Genomic DNA, 19,463 nt, shown 5'->3' with positions numbered 1-19,463 from the left:
TAAAATATAAATCGTATCGTCATCTCAGATACAGAAAAAGTACTTGACAAAATCCAACACGTATTAATGATTTAAAAAAAAATCTCAGCAAACTAGGAATTACAAGCCAACTTCATCCTGACAACAACTACGAAAAATGTCAACTAACATAATTCTTAAATGATAAAAGACACTCCTAAGATCAAGAACGAACAAAGATGTCCACTCTTACCCTTTCTATTCAGTATGGTACTGGAAGTTCTTGCCAGTACAAAGAAGCAAAGAAACAAAATTAACAGATATTCAGATTGGAAATGAAGAAATAAAACTACTGCTCTTTGCAGACAACAGGATTGTATATGTAGAAAACTCCAAATAACCTACAAAAGGTCTATTACAACTAGTAGGTAAGTTTTAGCAAGGTTACAGGATATAAGGTTAATACATAAAAATCAACTGGGGCCAGGCTCGGTGGCTCACACCTGTAATCTCAGCACTTTTGGGAGGTCGAGCCAGGTGGATAGCCTGAGACCAGGAGTTCAAGACTAGCTTGGGCAACATAGAGAAACCCTAACTTTACAAAAAAAAAAAATTTTTAATTAGCTGGTGGCTGGGTGTGTTGGCATGCACCTGTAGTCCCAGTTACTAGGGAGGCTGAGGTGGGAGGATTCCTTGAGCCTAGGAGGATGACACTGCAGGGAGCCATGGTTGCACCACTGCATTCCAGCCTGGGTGACAGAGCAAGACCCTGTCTCTACAAAATAAAAATAAAAATCAACTGGATTTCTGGGCCGGGCGCGGTGGCTCACGCCTGTAATCCCAGCACTTTGGGAGGCTGAGGCGGGCGGATCACCTGAGGTCGGGAGTTCGAGAGCAGCCTGACCAACATGGAGAAACCCTGTCTCTACTAAAAATACAAAAAAAAAATTAGCTGGGCATGGTGGCGCATGCCTGTAATCTCAGCTACTCAGGAGGCTGAGGCAGGAGAATCGCTTGAATCTGGGAGGCGGAGGTTGTGGTGAGCCAAGATCGCACCATTGCACTCCAGCCTGGGCAACAAGAGCAAAACTCAGTCTCAAAAAAAAAAAAAAAAAAAAAAAAACAGAAACTGGATTTCTATACTTACAATGAACAAGTGAAAATTGAATTTTAAAACCAATACCTTTACAATAGCATTAAAAAACAGGAAATATGTAGGGATACATTTATCAATGTATATGCAAGACCTATATATAATATGCATATAGTTTAAAAAACTTAAAATACTATACATGTAAAAGTATGCTGAGCCCTACAGTAAGACGCTCTGTTAAGGAGAGGAACTCAATATAAAAGGCACTTCCTCTTTGAATTCTATCCAAGGGGAAGCTTTAGTCACATAGTGCCAATAAGCCACGGTCATAAGGTGATCTCGCCTACGTGGTTCTATCAGAGAACAGTATTAGTCTCATAACCCACAAAGCATTTCAAAATTCAAGCCATAAATATTAGCTAGTAAAACAAATCTATTACTGAAACTCAGTCTGAAATGCTCTTTACCCGCATAATTCCTTTTTTTGTGTTCTTTCACCAACTGACATATCTGGAAATAAATTTTACCATGTAGTAAGTTACAGAAATCACAGGAAGGCTTTCTCTTTGAAACACAGTAACTAAAGAACACCCCCTAGGGTCTTTAACAGTTCTTTTACATGAAAAAAATCTCCCAACAGTAATCTGGCCCTTATTAAACCCTGTTCACATTTTTTAAAGCACTTAACTACAAAGGCCTGTTTGAAAGCAAATGTTTTTCCACAAGGCCAAGAATCATTATAAGAACGCTTGCTATGAGCACCTAAGGAAACCAGAAAGTGATTATTTTTCTTTAAAATAGGTATCATTAAAGATTATTTTAAATAGGTCTTGAAACCAATTAAAAAGGTACATAAAGAGTCAATTAAAATTTTCCTCTTCAAGACTATATGTACCATAAAAAATAATCAACACGTATTAAGAGTCTGTGTCCATGTTTCATATATACTATCTTTCAAAATTACAGCTACACTGAAAACAGTTATTTGTAATCCCAAATAAGGAAAGTAAAGCTCAGAAAGATTAAGCGACTACTTCAAAACTAGGTACCTAATAAGTGGAGGGCAAGATTTCAGCCCACTTGTCTGCATTTTTTTCATTTTGGAAAGCATTTCATCACTTAATCAATGTTGATTGGAAACCTTCTGCAATGCTTTTCTATTTAAAAATTCTACTCTTATATCTCAACATTATTTATTTTTCTTTTTTTAAATCAGATTTCATTCCTCACTTGCCTAGCACTATTTCCATTTCAAATGAAATTTCAATTCAATTTTCAACAAAAAAAATTCCCTTTTTCGTTAACTCAAATTTATCGATGCCTCACACAGAAGCAGGAAGTTTTCTATAATACATGCATATATTTGCAAAAATAAACTTACTACTGCATTTTCTACCATAATGAAAAACAATGAGGCCAAAAGACATGCTGGCTAAGCTAAGTACAGACATGAGAAGACAAAGAAGACAGCTCAAACAACAAAAATTCTCCCTGAATAAAGTTTAAATCATTTCTTATGAGTAAAAAAAAGATAAAAATTATCTACTACAAGGAAGAAAAGGTTCACTATATTTCCTTCTTAAATATTAAAAGTTACTTTAGTTGGCACTACCCTAAAAAAAACAAAAATACATCTTCCTCAAGATTCACTGAGCTCAGTTTTCAAAATTATATAACAAGGATTTTTTTTTTTTTAAAGAGAAAACAAACCTAAAAAGGAAAAGAACAAAACACAATTATGCAAGACAATACACAGGAACAGTTCACTAATCTAAACACCTAATCTAGTAATATAAACAAAACTTAGAAAAAGTTTTCTGTGCAACTGAACCCAGTACATGCATTCACTTAATTCCTAAAGTTCTCTTGAAATCTAGTTCTCTTAATTTAGACATAATTCTTGTAAGTTTGGTGACAAGGTCAAAAGAAGTAAATCAAAGGTAGAGAAAAGCAAAGTGTTGCCAGCAGTAGCTATACTACACACACTATCAAAAAGTAAGGCACAACACAGGCGAAGGCCAAAAAAAAAAAAAAAAAAAAAAAAACCCAAAAAACAAAAAGAGAATCTATTACAAAGTATAAATAAAATTGTCTCCAAATTTACTTAGATAAAGATATCCATCCTAACCTTCTCCAACTGATCTTGAGAATATTGCTATATAATAGTAATCATATAAAAAAACTATACCCTGAAACATCAAGAAAATATCAATTATGTTCATTATACTCTAACAAAAAATTATGTAATACATTTTAAACTGTTAAAATATAATTATAAAATGTAAATACATGTTTTTAAACTGCAAAAAAGCTGTGTGAGCAGCTTAAAGAGCAGGCCTCAGAAACTGGGACAATTAACCTAGAAATTAAATTATATGAATCACACCACAGAATGATAGCAGAGAAAGAAGGCATTTTTGGAACACCATAATTCTGTGGTTCCTTCTCTCCTATTCAGAGAACTTACCACTTAGAAGCTTGAAACATCATTCTTCTATTAACACTTACAAAGCAACTCCCAACTTATCCCTCAAATCCTAGTTTTTTTATTCTTGAATAATCAATAAAAATTTAAAAATAAAAGATTTGATTTTTATTTCAAGGCTACTCACCAAAGAGAAATAGACATTATTTACTTAATATCAAATGACTTCAACAAGAGAAGACATAAAAGGGAAAAATAGTCATCCAAAGGAAGATTATGAGGTTCAAGGCAGCTGACAAAAGTCTTTAAAAAGATATTAAAAAGCAGACACTTGATCAGATGTGACACAAAAGTAACAATTCAATATGACAACACTAAAGAAAGTTTTCATGCAAGGACACATGGAAATCCACATCTGTAACACAAAGCTTTATCAAGACTGCATCTTGGACAGAGACTTAAGCAGCTATAAGAAAGGTATAAATGTGAACTGCAACGTCTGCCTTCTGAACATAAATAACCTAGTTAAGATCAACAGATACTACAAGAATAAAATGTTAATTCCTATTATGTGATTTTACACTATTCTTCTATATTATTATATTAGGAACATCTTTTTCCTTTTTAAGTCTAAGATAGTGTCAGTCTCCAAAAAGGAAAAATACTTACAAACCCATATAATGTTCCTTTGACCAAACTCTCTATTTTGAAAAGTTCATGTGAGCAAGAAGTCCTTGAGTGCCTAAGAATGAATGAATGGATGGAAAGATGGGTGAATGAATAAGGCTTTAAAAGTAATCACCAAGATCCAGGCAAAGCAGGGAGGGCAGAAATAAGATATGCACAAATTAAAATCACATTAAAAGGTCATGTTTTCTCTGCTCCTTTTCCTTCTTTATCTCTTCCTGACTTCTCACAAAACCAAGTACTCTAAACTTAAAACACCACTATGTATTCCATATCCAAAGGCATCGCAATTTGCCAAATGCTTTAATTCCTCAGCATCCAAACTCATATTACCTTACTCTTAATTTTTTAAATAGGAATTCATGTAAACTTAGAAACAAAATTTTTTATCTGTTAATATTACCCACCTACTCCTGAGTTTTACATGAAAACTGAGAAGCAGAGTGTTTATAAATGGGGAAAAGTAAACATTAAGCATTCGTTGTTTGCTATACCTGCCAAATAAATACATTTTTATTTTATTCCTGAAAGAGGAGTAAAGAGAGATTATTATAATAGTTCAATCTCATTTCCCAGGTACTGATGACTTTTCCTAACAATGACAAACATATCACACTCACTTCGCCATTTCTACAAATAGAATGCTGTTACATTTACCATTGTTCAGATAAGGAACACTAGGCCCTAAGGAAGTTGTGACTTCATGTCTCACAATAAAATAGTGGTGAACCTTTGTTAGTTGTTATAAAATAGTCTGTTAACAACTCCCGTAAAATGAAAATTTCTCACAGACACTGAACATGTAAATAAATATAGGTGTGCCTGGTTTTAATTGAAGTCACAACCCCAAAAGTTGTATAGCTACCCAATCATATTTTTAAGTCTACCAGGAAAGTCAGCTATTGAAAGCTACTCCCTGAACATATTAACTGAATAAAACTTGTGTTTCATAATTTTAAATATTTGAAACTTACTTTTCTTAAAAAAAAAAAAAAACAGCAAATTTACATTTTTCAGGCATTTCAGATGTCTGAAAAGAAAAAAATACCATAAGCCTACCGTCAGGTCAGCTATTAGGAAAGATGCCACATCCTATTGAATTATGATTGAGAGGCAGAGCAGGGACATGCTCTATAGAGTAGCTAAAGCTGGGGAGAATGTTTAGAGGAAAAGCTAAGATCAGGATCTGAAAGTTGGATTAGACGACCTCCAAGATTCTGTCCAAATCTGTGATTGTATATTTGAAGGTACTTTTGAGCAGCAGTGATGGATATATACTGATTGGTTCACATTTCTGTCTATCTGTTGTAAGATGTCTAATAGCATCTGAAAGCAGAATAATATCTAAAAGCAGATAATTAAGTTTGTACTTTCTCTGATATGAATACTGAATGTGGCAAATATAATCTAGAATTGACTTTTTAAGAAACACACTAAGGTAATTCAATAAGAAAGAATACAATATCATAGAAAGAACCTCAACCCCTATCTCACACCATATAAAAAATCAATTCTGATGGAGCACAGATATAAAAGGCTAAAACTATAAAGCTTCTAGAAGAAAGCATAAAATGTAATGAAGGTAAAGATTTGTTTACCTTATTACATGAAGGTAAAGATTTGTTAGAATTCAAAAGGCAATAACCATAAACAAAAAAACTGATAAACTAGACTTCAAAAATATTTAACAGTTCTGCTCATCAAAAGATATCATTAAGAAAATGAATAGGCAAGCAAAGACTGAAAGAAATTACTCACAATGCATATATATGACAAAATAATTATACCCAGAGTATATAAAGAACTCTGTAAATTAACAATGAAATGACACACACTTTTCAAAAGAAGATATACAAATAGCCAATAAATACATGAAACAGATCTCAGAAACAATAATCACAAGGAATTAAAAGACTACCCCTTGGCCACTAGAATAGCTACAATGAAAAAGACTGACAACTGTAAATGTTGTCAAGAATATGAAACAAACAAAATTCTCATTCATTACTGGTGGAAATAAAAAAAGGTATGAACACTCCTGAGAACAGACAGGCAGTTTCTTATAAAGTTAAATAATACCTGCCATAGGACCAAACTGAAAAATATGCCCACAAAAAGATTTGTAAGAATATTATACAAGTTTTATTGATAAGTCAAAAACTTAATCCAAATATCCATCAACATTCAAATGGATAAGCAGTTTGTGATATGTTTATGCAATGGAATATTACTTAGCATTAAAAAAGAATAAACTACTGATACTTGCAACAACATAAATGAATCTTAAAGACATTATACCAACCAAAAGAAGTTGGATGGTTCTATTTATATTAAGTAATAGAATCAGCAAAACTCATCTGTTGTGATAGAAATCAGATCAGTGATTACTTCTAGAAAAGGAGGGGAATGACTAAGATGGGTAAAATGGAAGTCTATAGGATAATGATGGTGTTCTAAATCTTGATAGTGTGTGGGTTACGTAGTATGCACATTCATCAATACTCACAAATTATATAATCAAATGTTGTATATTTTACCCAATGTAAATTTTACTTCAATAAAAAAAAACTCTTCAATAAAATAAGAATTACAAATGTTATAATTCTATTAGACTTGCTATATAAAGTGGTATCATTTGGCAATATGAAACTACTTTCTGAGTATCCTCAGCTTTTAAAAACAAGTAAATATATTGTAAGTAGCGATAGCCAGATTTCTCACTGTTAAAAAAAAAAGATACAAATATGGAAAAGGGATGGGAATTACAAATATAGAAAAGGGAAATACTATTTTGTACTGACAGACTGAAATTAAAAGTGTATCAGTATAAACTCAAAATTTTTAACAGATATTAACGTATGTCTGTGTGTGTGTGTATATATATGTATATATGTAGGCATATTTCTATGTGTGTACGTATATACATATATGCACAAACATTTCCTAGTTCTGCTGCAGAAAGGGCCTGGCAGTAACAACATACCACAGTAATGAGCATATCCAGTGGCCAAATCTTGGTTTCTAAATACCATTATCCAATAAAAGGATTCAGAACTTCTTGGAGAAAAGGACTGATTATGGGGCTGCAGAAGAGAAACTGCAAGATGAGTTTGTTTATAAGGACTTGCTGCACCAAAAGAAAGAAAGTACTCAAAGATTCATGAGAACATGTCAAAAGGACAGAGAAGCCAGCTTGAAGGAGCAACCGGTGGCCAAATCTGGAACCCTTTGGCTATCAAAATAAATAATGATAATGCATTCAATACATTACATTAAATAAGATAAGAATTAATAAGTTCATATAGATGTTAAGTCAATAACTGGGGGAGAAGGTAAAGCTTCTGCTGACATTAGAATATCAACTGACAAATAAGGAAATGTAAATATTAGAAATAATGGAGTTAGAAAATCATCAATGGATGCTAAATCTAGAGGGCAAAAATCTGATGAGGAACAACACGTTTACATAATCCCAAAATCTAACTACAAGAAACTTTTCAGTAGAGAAATTTGGCAGATATCATCCAAGCAAGTGATCCCAACATGATGCACTAAGAACACATCACTTCTGTGATATGTGTGGTCAAAATGCCTACCCAAATCTAGTCAAAAAGAAATAACAGACCCAAATTGGAGATATCCTATAAAATAGCCTGTGCTCCTAAAAAATATTCAGGTCATGAGCCATAATGAACGACTGAGGAACTGTTCCAGATGAAAATGATTTAAGGGATACGATAAATATGAACCTGGGTGAAGGAAGAATGCTATAAAAAATCCTGTGAAGTTGATATTGTTTTACTCTTTCTACCAATAAGAAACCCCTTAAAAAGGTTAAACTTGTCCGAAGTCATAGTTAGCATACAGGTAAGCCAGCTCTGCCCACCTCTAAGGTATATGCTGTTGGCATTATACTTATTAGGCTAGTTGCTATTTCTGTGGCTAGCCATATTGGAGAGCTATGGTCTCAATCCAAAATTTCCACATGCACTGAATTCAGTTAAAATTTGGTATTCTCTCATATTTTGTAAGAGAAATAATTAAATGCATCCCCATAACTGTATCAAAGTTGAACACTTCAAGTTATATAAATACAAAAAATACAGTGAATGTAAAGATAGCTGTCACTCATTTACTCTACAGTAACTTACTTTCAAAGAGTTTTATTAAAATATAAGTGAAAGTAAACTCTAGGTAGATGTGGTAAATGAAAATTATAATAAAAGCTATCATAATCTGCAAAAACTGAACCATAACAAATAAAAACTCACAGTGTTAGCACAGCTGCTAAATTCAAACTTCCATACTTACGAAAGGTACACATACCTTTTCCTAAATGTGTGTTTATGCTCATATATCTAGCTGTTCCTGTAAGGCTCTTGTGTTCTCTGTATGGTATGTGTTTCTTTGTCTCCGGATCAATATATTCCTTTGCCAAACCAAAATCTATAATGTGAATAACTTGCTGGGTTTTGTTTCCTGGTCGTCCTATTAAGAAGTTCTCAGGTTTTACATCTCTGTATATCAAGTTCTTTGAATGGACATATTCCATGCGAGAAATCTTGGTTTAAGAAAAAAAGAAAAGAAGTTTTATTTTGGGCTTTGACTAGCCTAAGCAAGTATGATAAAGGCAAGACAGAATGAAAACATACAAAAGAAATAAATCAGAAATTGTTTCAACCCTTTAAAAGTAAAATGATGTCAGCCTATCATTCTTCACATAGCAAATTGCAATTTAAAATCTTTGCCTTTACTGTTATGGTCACTGCTAAACGAGAGTATTTGAATTTTATGAATTCCTTTCATATCAGTAAGCCTGATTCAATGAACACTTTCAGAGGATGCTACTTCATAAAATCAAAAAGCCACATTGATATAAGACCTTGAACCCAAAAGTATAAGCAGACATATGCAAAACATTGCAATATAGTCTTCCTTATCAGTTCAATAACCAAGCAACTTTTACAAGTATATTAAAGAAACTTAAGAGTCTAAACTATTAAGTAAAAACAACAGCACTATTCAGTATCTTTTTCTTTTTCATAACATGTTTCCTTTACTTTTTCCTAGGTATTAAACATTTAAAAATGATTAATCTTGAAGCTAGAAAGATCATAAAGCTAGAAAAGTCTGAAATCCAACTCTAATATTAATAATATAGCTCATTTTTGTTAATTATTTTACAGATTCTCAATGTTCATTGTACAAACTGTCATAAAATAGAGTATTACAAATAAGAAAATAAAACTGCTTCATTTAGTGATAATCATGGTTAACAATGCAATGTAAACATACGGTTACACAGGCCATTCTAGTTTGTTTAACAAACTTTGCAGCATATAATGTACAATATTCTATGTCTATATATTCTTAATTAATGATATGAGCATTTGCAAGGTCATGAAATATTCTTTGTTTTGTTTGGGGGCAGTTGTTTGGTTTTTTGATGTTTTGTGTGTGGGGGCGGGGACAGGGTCTCACTCTGCCACCCAGGATGGAACGCATAGCTCATTGCAGCTTCAACCTTTAACCTCCGGGCTCAAGCAATCCTCTTGCCTCAACCTCCTCAGCAGTTGGGACTACACAAGCACACCACCACACCTGGCTTATTTTTTTATTTTATTTTTATTTTTGTAGAGACAGAGTCACACTATGTTGCCCAGATTGATCTTGAACTCCTGGGCTCAAGTGATCCTCTAGCCTCAGCCTCCCCAAAGTGCTGGGATTACAGGCACAAGCCACCACACCTAGCCTATAAAACAATCTTTAATATGCACTTTTTAACAGCTGCATATTTTCCTCTGGATATTAATTTATTCAACTAACCCTGTTATTTCTGCATATTTGGGTTGCTTCTCCTTTTTTTATTATAAACATCCTTTCATATAAAGCTTTAAGTACCTATGAAAACATCCATAGGATAAATTTGTAGAATTAATGAGTCAATGAATAAAAACAATTTTAAGACTTCTGCAGCACACTTCTATTGGCATGTATTTCGAAACTGCCTTAAAATCACTCTCTAATTGTTACCCAACAGATTCCCTGAAATCTAAGTAGTTTATCAAGACTCTCTCATTAGTCTGCCTCTTGTTTTTCCAGGTCATAAAGTCTATTACCAAAATTAAGAATCCATGTTTCTGGCCAGGCACGGTGGCTCACGCCTGTAATCCCAGAACTTTGGAAGGCCAAGGCGGGCGGATCACAAGGTCAGGAGATCGAGACCATCCTGACTAACATGGTGAAACCCTGTCTCTACAAAAAATACAAAAAGTTGGTCGGGTGTAGTGGCATGCACCTGTTGTCCCAGCTACTCGGGAGGCTGAGGCAGGAGAATTGCTTGAACCCGGGAGGCGGAGGTTGCAGTGAGCCAAGATCTCGCCACTGCTCTCCGGCCTGGACAACAAAGCAAGACTCCGTCTCAAAAAAAAAAAAATCTATGTTTCTGAGGGTTCTCTTTTGAAGTAATCATCTTTTATATGAAGAAATGGCTAGCAACAACTTAATTTGCAAACTGAGCATTTTGATCTTAGAGTAATTATTAGTTTTTATACAAATAAAATATACTTGACTCAGTTATTTTAAGTTACATGGATCCCAGAAAGACAACATGAAAAGTAGAAACATTTGTATTAGGTCAAATGCTCTGTAAGACAATATCACAGAACTTCAAACTTTTAATATGAATTTGTGACCAACAACCATGTAATTGTTCAAACAACTTCAAATACCTTATTTTACTTACCAGTTGTATAGCTATCATGAGAACTGTTTTAAGAGAAAATGTTCTGTCACACAAGTCAAACAAGTCTTCCAAACTAGGTCCCAGCAGTTCCAGCACCATAGCATTGTATTTACCACAAGGGCCGAAATAGTAAACTTGAGGTATACCATCTGGGGGAAAAGAAATACTCATTTAATAATTTCATCATCTTAAATACTAAGGTTTTCCTCTTAAAAACTGATATTTAAAATTTTATAGTTTCAAGAACTAAAGCAGTACTATCATTTTTTCCAGATACATACTTTTCCTGACCAAACCTCCCAACCTCCCAATACCTTCTCTTTGATGTTCACATTGTAGCCTGGATACACCTCTATTGCAGCTGCATGACTGAATTACATTATAAACAGTACTTCATTGTTTCTCTCTACCACCTTATTACTGGACAAAAGCTGGGCTTTTTAGCTTTATATTTCCATGGCCTGGAGAAAGGCTTAGCACATAGGAGAGATTCCACTTCTACTGAAAAGAGAGTCACTACTGGCTTTAATAACCATGTGATAGGCATACTGCTAAGATCACCACTGTCAAGATTCCCATCTTCTGGCTTATACACCTTGTATAAACCCCTCCCTTTGAATGTGAGCATGATTCCTGGGATCTCACTATTGTGACCAGGCTAACTTATATGGCAAATGTAATTAAGGCTCCTATCAGTTGACTGTAAGTTGATCAGAAGGAAGAGAATCCTGGTGCACCTGACCTATTCAGGTGAGACTTTAAAAAGACAGTCTAGAAGTCAGAGATATTGGAAACAGCAGAGAAACTCTCCTGCTGGCCTTAAAGTAGCAAACCACCATGCAGTGGAGGGAGCCACATGCCAGATAGGAATCCTCGAGGAAGTAAGGGCCACAGTTCTATTGCCATGAGGAATTGAATTCTGACAAGAATCAGTGAACTTGGAAGAGAGCACTGAGGCTCATGTAAGATTGCGGTCCAGGCTTACACCTTAATTTCCACATGGTAAGACTCTAAACAGAAGACCCAGCTAAGCCATGCCCGTATTCCTGACCCATAGAAACTGTGAGATAATAAAGTCTTTCATCTTAAGCCAGTAAGAGATAGTAATAATTCATTATGAAGCTATGTAGAATAATACAAACTCCAAATATGAAGTCTGAATAATACAAACTCCAAATATGAAGTCATCTGTATTTTATTTTCAGAACTAACAGACTCCCAATAAACTGAAATGTAAGTGATCAATTTACTTTATATGGAAGTTGTCAGAATCAAAACAGAGTCACTTGTATTAAAACCCTGACAAACAGAGCTAGGGAAGGAGATGAAGGGAGGGTTCTCACACATATATATATATATGCCTGATAAGAAGAACTACCACAAAAGACTGCAAAAACCACAACCTGGAACAAAAGCCACCACAACTTTACAAAAAATTACTCTGCGAGGACATCTGCCCAGGAATGCCTGCCCAACTTCGGACTGAGGCCATTCTTGTTAATGATCCTTGTAGCCAAGGGTAACTCTCTCAAAACAACTTATGTGACCCTCCTCATTTTTCCTTTAAAAACTCTTGTCTTCCTTTACCTCCCTGAATATACTCACATATATTCCCATTGTAATGCCCACTCCTAAATAACTATAATTTTCTTTTAGACAGTCTCCCTATTATTTAGTTTGACACTTAACACTGCATTTATCTATTAGCATGAAAAAATGAACTTCTTCCACCACAAATGTCTCAGTTTTACTTCCAAGTGATTTTTTCAGTATATTGAAAGAGAAAGCAAATCTAATGAAAACTTCTCATTCTTTTTAATAAAACGTTTTTTAAATATAACATTATTATTATTTACCCTATTATTTTGAATATAAATCATTGCAGGACAGAACAGAAAACACTGAACTAAAAACCAAGAAAACTACATTCTTAGTCTAACCTAATATTCATCAGCTGTGTGGCTAGCTTGTCATTCAACCTCTCAAGTGGGCCTCAGTTTACTTATCTATTATAATATTAGTGATTTGGATGAGACAAGTATTTCTCAGATATGAATATGAGTGAGGCAGCAGAACATCTGCAGGTGGGAATGTAAGCTAGTGTAATCACTGTAGTCCCAGCTACTCGGGAGGCTGAGGTAGGAGAATCGCTTGAACCCAGGAGGCGGAGATTGCGGTGAGCCGGGATTGCACCACTGCACTCCAGCCTGGGCGACAGAGCAAGACTCCTTCTCAAAAAAACAAAACAAAAGAAAACAAACAAACAAAAAAAGATAGTGTAATCATAGCAGGAATGGATACAAATTCAAACTGCATACATGGTGCCCTCCCCAGAAACAGAGATTCTGATACACCCCAATGTGTATATATCACCACCCCCTGCAAACACACACACATCACACACGCTTGTCCCATCTCCTCTTGCTACTGGGAATCAAAGACACTCCTACCACAGCCACTCTTAGATGTATTTGTCATATCTACCCCTCACATGTGTAAAGGTGGAGAAAAGGTTCAGAAACAGGGAATGAGAGGCTTGTTAAGTTTATTCCAACTCTAAAATCCTGCTTTTACAATGCTATATACATTAAGAAACTGGAGATGCAATTAAGATTTACAGACAGCTCTCAGCTACCACAACATCGATAGCTCTCAGCTACTAAGCTTTGAAAATTCTTTCCATAATGCTTTTTCCCCCTCTCTGCCACTGAAAGTTGTTAATTTACATCCTCTCAATTTAACAATCTCTAATAACTTATTCCACTCCAGTTTGTTACTTCTGATATGCAGGGTGCATGGAAACCAGATCAAAGCTTGTTAGAACTATATAAAAAATGTAAAAATAAAAAGGTTTTGAACTTCTTCAATGAAAGGACTGTCGGCTGGGCGTGGTAGCTCATGCCTGTAATCCCAGGACTTTGGGAGGCTGAGGCCGGTGGGTCACTTGAGGTCAGGAGTTCGAAACCAGCCTGGCCCACATGGTGAAACCCCATCTCTAATAAAAATACAAAACAGTTAGCCAGGCATGGTGGCGTGTGCCTGTAATGCCAGCTACTTGGGAGGCTGAGGCAGGAGAACTGCTTGAACCCAGGAGGTGGAGGTTGCAGTGAGCCAAGATCGCGCCACTGCACTCCAGCCTGGCTGACACAGCAAGACTCTGTTTCAAAAAGAAAAAAAAAAAAAGAAAGGACTGTCAAAACGTTCTCTACTTCCTTCTGAATCACCATCTATATTCCCAATAGTTAACGTTGTTGAGAAATGACTTCTGAATAAGATAGATAGCAGTATGTTTTGGTTTATAAAATGACTGGTTTTTTCAAAAGTTTTCAACAGTTTCCAAAACAGGAAAACCATTTAGGGAATTTCACTGTCTTAATTAATTGAACAAATACTTACTGAACATATACTATATCTTTATGGGACTGGGTTGGGCATTACGGATACATAAGTGAATGAGAAACCATGCTAAGAATGTTTTAATCCAGGAATACAAAGTTGGGTTAATATTCAAAAATCCACCAATATAATTCACCATAATAATAGAAGAAATGGCAAAAACCTTAAGATTATCTTAATGGGTGCTAAGAAAGCATCTGATTTAACACTCAAAAATTTGGAATAGAAGGTTTCTAAATCTGATAAAGGGAATCTAGGAAAAGCTACCAACTAACATCACATTCAATGGTGAAAGATTGAATGCTTTCCATTAATGACTGAGAGCAAGACAAGAACATCCACTTTTAACTTTTCTATTCAAGAGTACAATGAAGCAAAACAAATAAATAAATAAAAAGCATTCTCAAGAATGAATGAAGAGACTCTTACTTCAAGAAAAACTGACATTTATTACCAATAATAAAATTAAAGCTTTCAAGCAATTTGAATTTTGTAAAAATTTTTATATGCTATGATGACCTTGACAGTTTTCCAATACTTAAAAGCTTGTTCTGATGAAATTGTGGTGATATTAGCTATTATGATTTAATGTTGGGTAGTGAAATGTGTTAGTATTTGAAATACATGCATAACTCAATGAACCAGTGTCCTCCAAAAGACAATGCATGTAGTCAGAAATGGTTCATTCAAACTACAATGGATTTTAATGTATGAGAGTAGAAAAAGTTTTTTGGTATGATTTCTATACTCTACATTGTAACTGACCTTTAAGAAATGATGACTTGTCAAATTTTGGTGTAGTTTCAAAGGCATATTCATAATTTAAAAATTAATTAGTCAAGACTGACAAAGTTGTGTGTTAAAACATTGATGAGAATAGAAAGCAGCAAATTTTTGGAGGAAAATTACCCTATCCTTTTGTTTTTGAAGGAAAATTACTCTATCCTTTTGCTTTTGGAGGAAAATTACCCTATCATTTTCAAAGCAAGCATAAGTATGCATATAATCATGTTCAAGCTTCATTGTTTGTTACAGTTACAAAAAGAGTTGGCAGCTACCTAAAAATCCACCAACTCTAAGCTAATTAAACAAACTATTAGCTTGGTGCAAATGTAATTGCAGTTTTTGCATTGTTGCAAATTGCTGTTTGATACTGGAATACATTCTTAAATGTCGTCATGTTATACATCATTTTAATGCGTGTTTCTCTCTTTATGTATTTTTGCTAATGACTTATTACTTGCTGTTTATTTTAAATTTACTTTAGACTATGGAAATGATGTTAGACAAAAAGCAAATCTGAGTGATTTTCTTATTCGAGTTCAAAAATGGGTCGTATATAGCAGTGGAAACAACATGCAACATCAGCAATGCATTTGGCCCAGGAACTGCTAACAAACATAGAGTGCAGTGGCAGTTCAAGAAGTTTTACAAAGGAGACAAGAGCCTTGAAGATGAGGAGCATAGTGGTTGGCCATCAGAGGCTGACAATGACCAACTGAGGGCAATCATCAAAGCTGATCCTCTTAAAACTACACAAGAAGTTGCCAAAGAACTCAATGTCGACCTTTCTATGGTCGTTCAGCATTTGAAGCAAATTGGAAAGGTGAAAAAGCTCGATTAGTGGGTGCCTCATGAGCTGAGCAAACATTTTTTAAAAAAACATCATTTTGAAGTGTCATCTTCTCTTATTTTACACAACAACAATGAACCATTTCTCAATCGGATTGTGATGTGAGACAAAGAGTGGATTTTACATGACAACCGGTGACAACCAGCCCAGTGGTTGGACCGAGAAGAAGCTCCAAAGCACTTCCCAGAGCCAAACTTGCACCAAAAAAAGGTCATAGTCACGTCTGGTGGTCGGCTGCTGGTCTGATCCACTGCAGCTTTCTGAATCCCAGCGAAACCATTACATCTGAGAAGTATCCTCAGCAAATCAATGAGATGCACCGAAAACTGCAACGCCTGCAGCTGGCATTGATCAACAGAAAGGACCCAATTCATCTCCACCACAACACCGACCGCACATTGCACAACCAATGCTTCAAAAGTTGAACAAATTGGGCTATGAAGTTTTGCCTCATCTGCCATATTCACCTGACCTCTTGCCAACCAACTACTACTTCTTCAATCATCTTGACAACCTTTTGCAGGGAAAACGTTTCCACAACCAGCAAGATGCAGTAAAAATGCTTTCCAAGAGTTCATCAAATCCCGAAGCACTAATTTTTATGCTACACGAATAAACACTTATTTCTTATTGGCAAAAATGTGTTGACTGTAATGGTTCCTATTTTGATTAATAAAGATGTGCTTGAGACCAGTCATAATGATTTAAAATTCACAGCCCAAAACTGCAATTATGTTTGCACCAACCTAATATGTCATACCCATATTACGGAATATAATACAGCCTTTGACTATCTTTGGCGATAACTGTGAAAGACAAACTTTTATTACTTACTTCTTATAATACTGCTGATTAAAATTTTTGTTGTTTTAAACCATGTATTACTTTTAAAATTTTTTTTAAAAAATGGAGTCTCACTCTATTGCCCAGGCTGGAATACAGTTGTGCGATCTCAGCTCACCACAACCTCCACTTCACGGTTCAAGTGATTCTCCTGCCTCAGCCTCCCAAAATAGCTGGGATTATAGGCACCTGCCACCATGCCCAGCTAATCTTTTTATTGTATTTTTAGTAGAGACAGGGTTTCCCTATGTTGGCCAGGATGGTCTCAAACTCCAGACCTCAAGTGATCCACCCACCTCAGCCTCCCAAAGTGCTGGGATTACAGGTGTGAGCCACCACGCCTGGCCTTAAAATAAAATATTTCTAATGAGTCACTGATATGGTTTGGCTGTGACCCCACCCAAATCTCATCTTGAATCGTAACTCCCACAATTCCACATGTGGTGGGAGGAACCCAGTGGGAGGTGACTGAATTATGGGACTGGGTCTTTCCTGTACTGTTCTCATAATAGTGAATGAGTCTGAAAAGATCTGATGGCTTTAAAAATGGGAGTTTGCCTGCACAAGCTCTTGTCTGCCAGTGAGATGTGCCTTTCACCTTCCCCCATGATTGTGAGGCCTCCCCAGCCACATGGAACTGTTAAGTCTAATAAACCTCTTTCTTTTGTAAATTGCCCCGCCTCGGGGCAATTTATCAGCAGCAAGAAAACGGACTAATACAATCATTAAACATACATACTAATAGAAAAGATAACACAAGAAAAAAGCAGAAAGCTAACATTACTGGAAGCACTGGTGATTTCTACCTTCACTTTTTTTTTTTAAACTTTTCCTAATTTTTATTACAAACGTATGCTATTTTTGCAATCAGGAAAAAAAGTGCTTACTTTAAAGATTCTAGGACCACAAAGAAAAACTTAAAATGATATTTACACCAAACTATAATTTTATTTCCCAGAACAAGTCTGGACAGTTTTTTTAATCACTGAGCAAACAACTTAAATTTTTAAGAGTTAAGAAGAATTGCAATTAACAAACAGAGGTTGAGGCAGGGTATACCCTAAGCAAAAACAAACCAAAACCACCACAGCAACGTAAATGGTAGGTTAGATCACAAGGTAGAGATTTTTTAGAAATGGGAGAGGTAAGGAAAAAGAGGGCACGACAGGCTCAGAAAGGTTTGTTCTTACACCTGGTGAATTTTCAATTATAAAATCTTACTCCACCCATTCCAGTGGTTCTAAAATTATTTTTATTTGATACTAATATAAAAAGCTATCCACTGTGAATTCATGAAAGTTACATCTGATAATTTCCAATATCTTTACTTTTCAAGAGAAGTTTATTTTTTCCCAAGAAAAGCTCAAGGAGTATGAATACAAAATTCACATATTTGAAAATACAATCTCACCCTCACTCCCCCAAAATTCACTTCATTAAATATCTCATTTTATATGTTGGTATTCCCTCCTTTAAGTGACAAAACAAAATTAGGTCACACAACAGTAATACACAGGAACTATTAAAGACTGCTTGGTACTTTGTGTCAAGTTTTTAAATACTTCAGTTCCTTACAGATAAGTATGAGTTAAGTAGACCATTAAGGAAATAATATCATGATCCATTTCACAGTAATATCATGATCCATTTTCAGGTCTAGAATTCTTCATGTAAAATGTAAAATAGTGATATAGTTTGGGTGTTGTCCCCTCTAAATCTTACGTTGAGTTATAATCCTCAGTGTTGAAGGTGGGGCCTGCTGGGAGTTAACTGGGTCAATGGGGCAGATCCCTCATGGGTTTGTGCTGTTCTCATGATTTTGAGTTCTTATGAGATTTGGTTTAAAAGTGTGTTTGCACCTCCCCTTCACTTTCTCTCTCTCTTGCTCCCACTCTCTCCACATGATAACTGGCTTCCCCTTGCCTTCTGCCATGATTGTACACTTCCTGAGGCCTTACCAGAAGCTGAACAGATGCCTGGCACCATGCTTCCTATACAGCCTACAGAACCGTGAGCCAACTAAACCTCTTTTCTTATAAATTACCCAGCCTCCAGCATTTCTTTATAGCAACACAAGAACAGCCTAATACAAATAAGAAGAATTAGAACAAAAGTACTAACAAACTTATTAGGAAATTTAAACTTCCTGATTTAATTTAAACAGCTCTGATTAAGAAAACCTAAATTGTGGCTAGAAATGCTAAGTACAGAATTATCACACAGTATCACCCTATCTTTCTTTTAGGGTAATTTTGCATTAAGGCATTCTTAACCTTTAGCACAAATGCTTATACTCCTAGGTCAACAGTTTTCAACATGTGGCCTGAAGCTCTTGAGGACAGGGATGGTCCGTGAGACCCTTGCAGGAAGTCAGTAATATCAAAATTATTTTGTAATAACATAAATATGTTTTTTTCACTCTCATTCCAGAGACTATGGGACTTGTGTTATCACAATATATTAAATGCAGAAGATATGGGAATCTAGCTGTTTACTGTTAAGCCAGACATTAAAAACATTTGCAAAATATGTAGAACAATGTTACTTTTCTCACTTTTTCTGTTTTGTAAAGTATATCAACAAAATTGCCTTGATTTTAAAATGTCTCAATTATTATTTTTATTTTAAACAAATATAGCAACGTTTTTATATTTCTGTGTTAATTTCTAATATGGTAAATATC

The 19,463-nt window shown here is 35.1% G+C and overlaps 1 protein-coding gene across 16 annotated transcripts in view; it reads right to left on the bottom strand.

Annotated features, from left to right (window-relative positions):
• Nucleotides 1-19,463, bottom strand: part of CSNK1G3 (casein kinase 1 gamma 3) — a 104,789-nt gene that overhangs the window by 32,442 nt on the left and 52,884 nt on the right. For all 16 annotated transcript variants that reach the window (XM_016953707.4, XM_016953705.4, XM_016953706.4 and 13 more), the window contains 2 exons: nucleotides 10,909-11,057; nucleotides 8,490-8,724 (listed from right to left, as the gene is read on the bottom strand). In XM_016953707.4, the coding sequence (XP_016809196.1) occupies nucleotides 8,490-8,724; nucleotides 10,909-11,057 (384 nt within the window). The remainder of the gene's footprint in view (nucleotides 1-8,489; nucleotides 8,725-10,908; nucleotides 11,058-19,463) is intronic.

Source organism: Pan troglodytes, chromosome 4 (assembly GCF_028858775.2).
Source record: "Pan troglodytes isolate AG18354 chromosome 4, NHGRI_mPanTro3-v2.0_pri, whole genome shotgun sequence".
NCBI lineage: Eukaryota > Metazoa > Chordata > Mammalia > Primates > Hominidae > Pan > Pan troglodytes.
The sequence above is the reverse complement of the archived record's forward strand: the minus strand, read 5'-3'. Positions and strand labels throughout refer to the sequence as shown.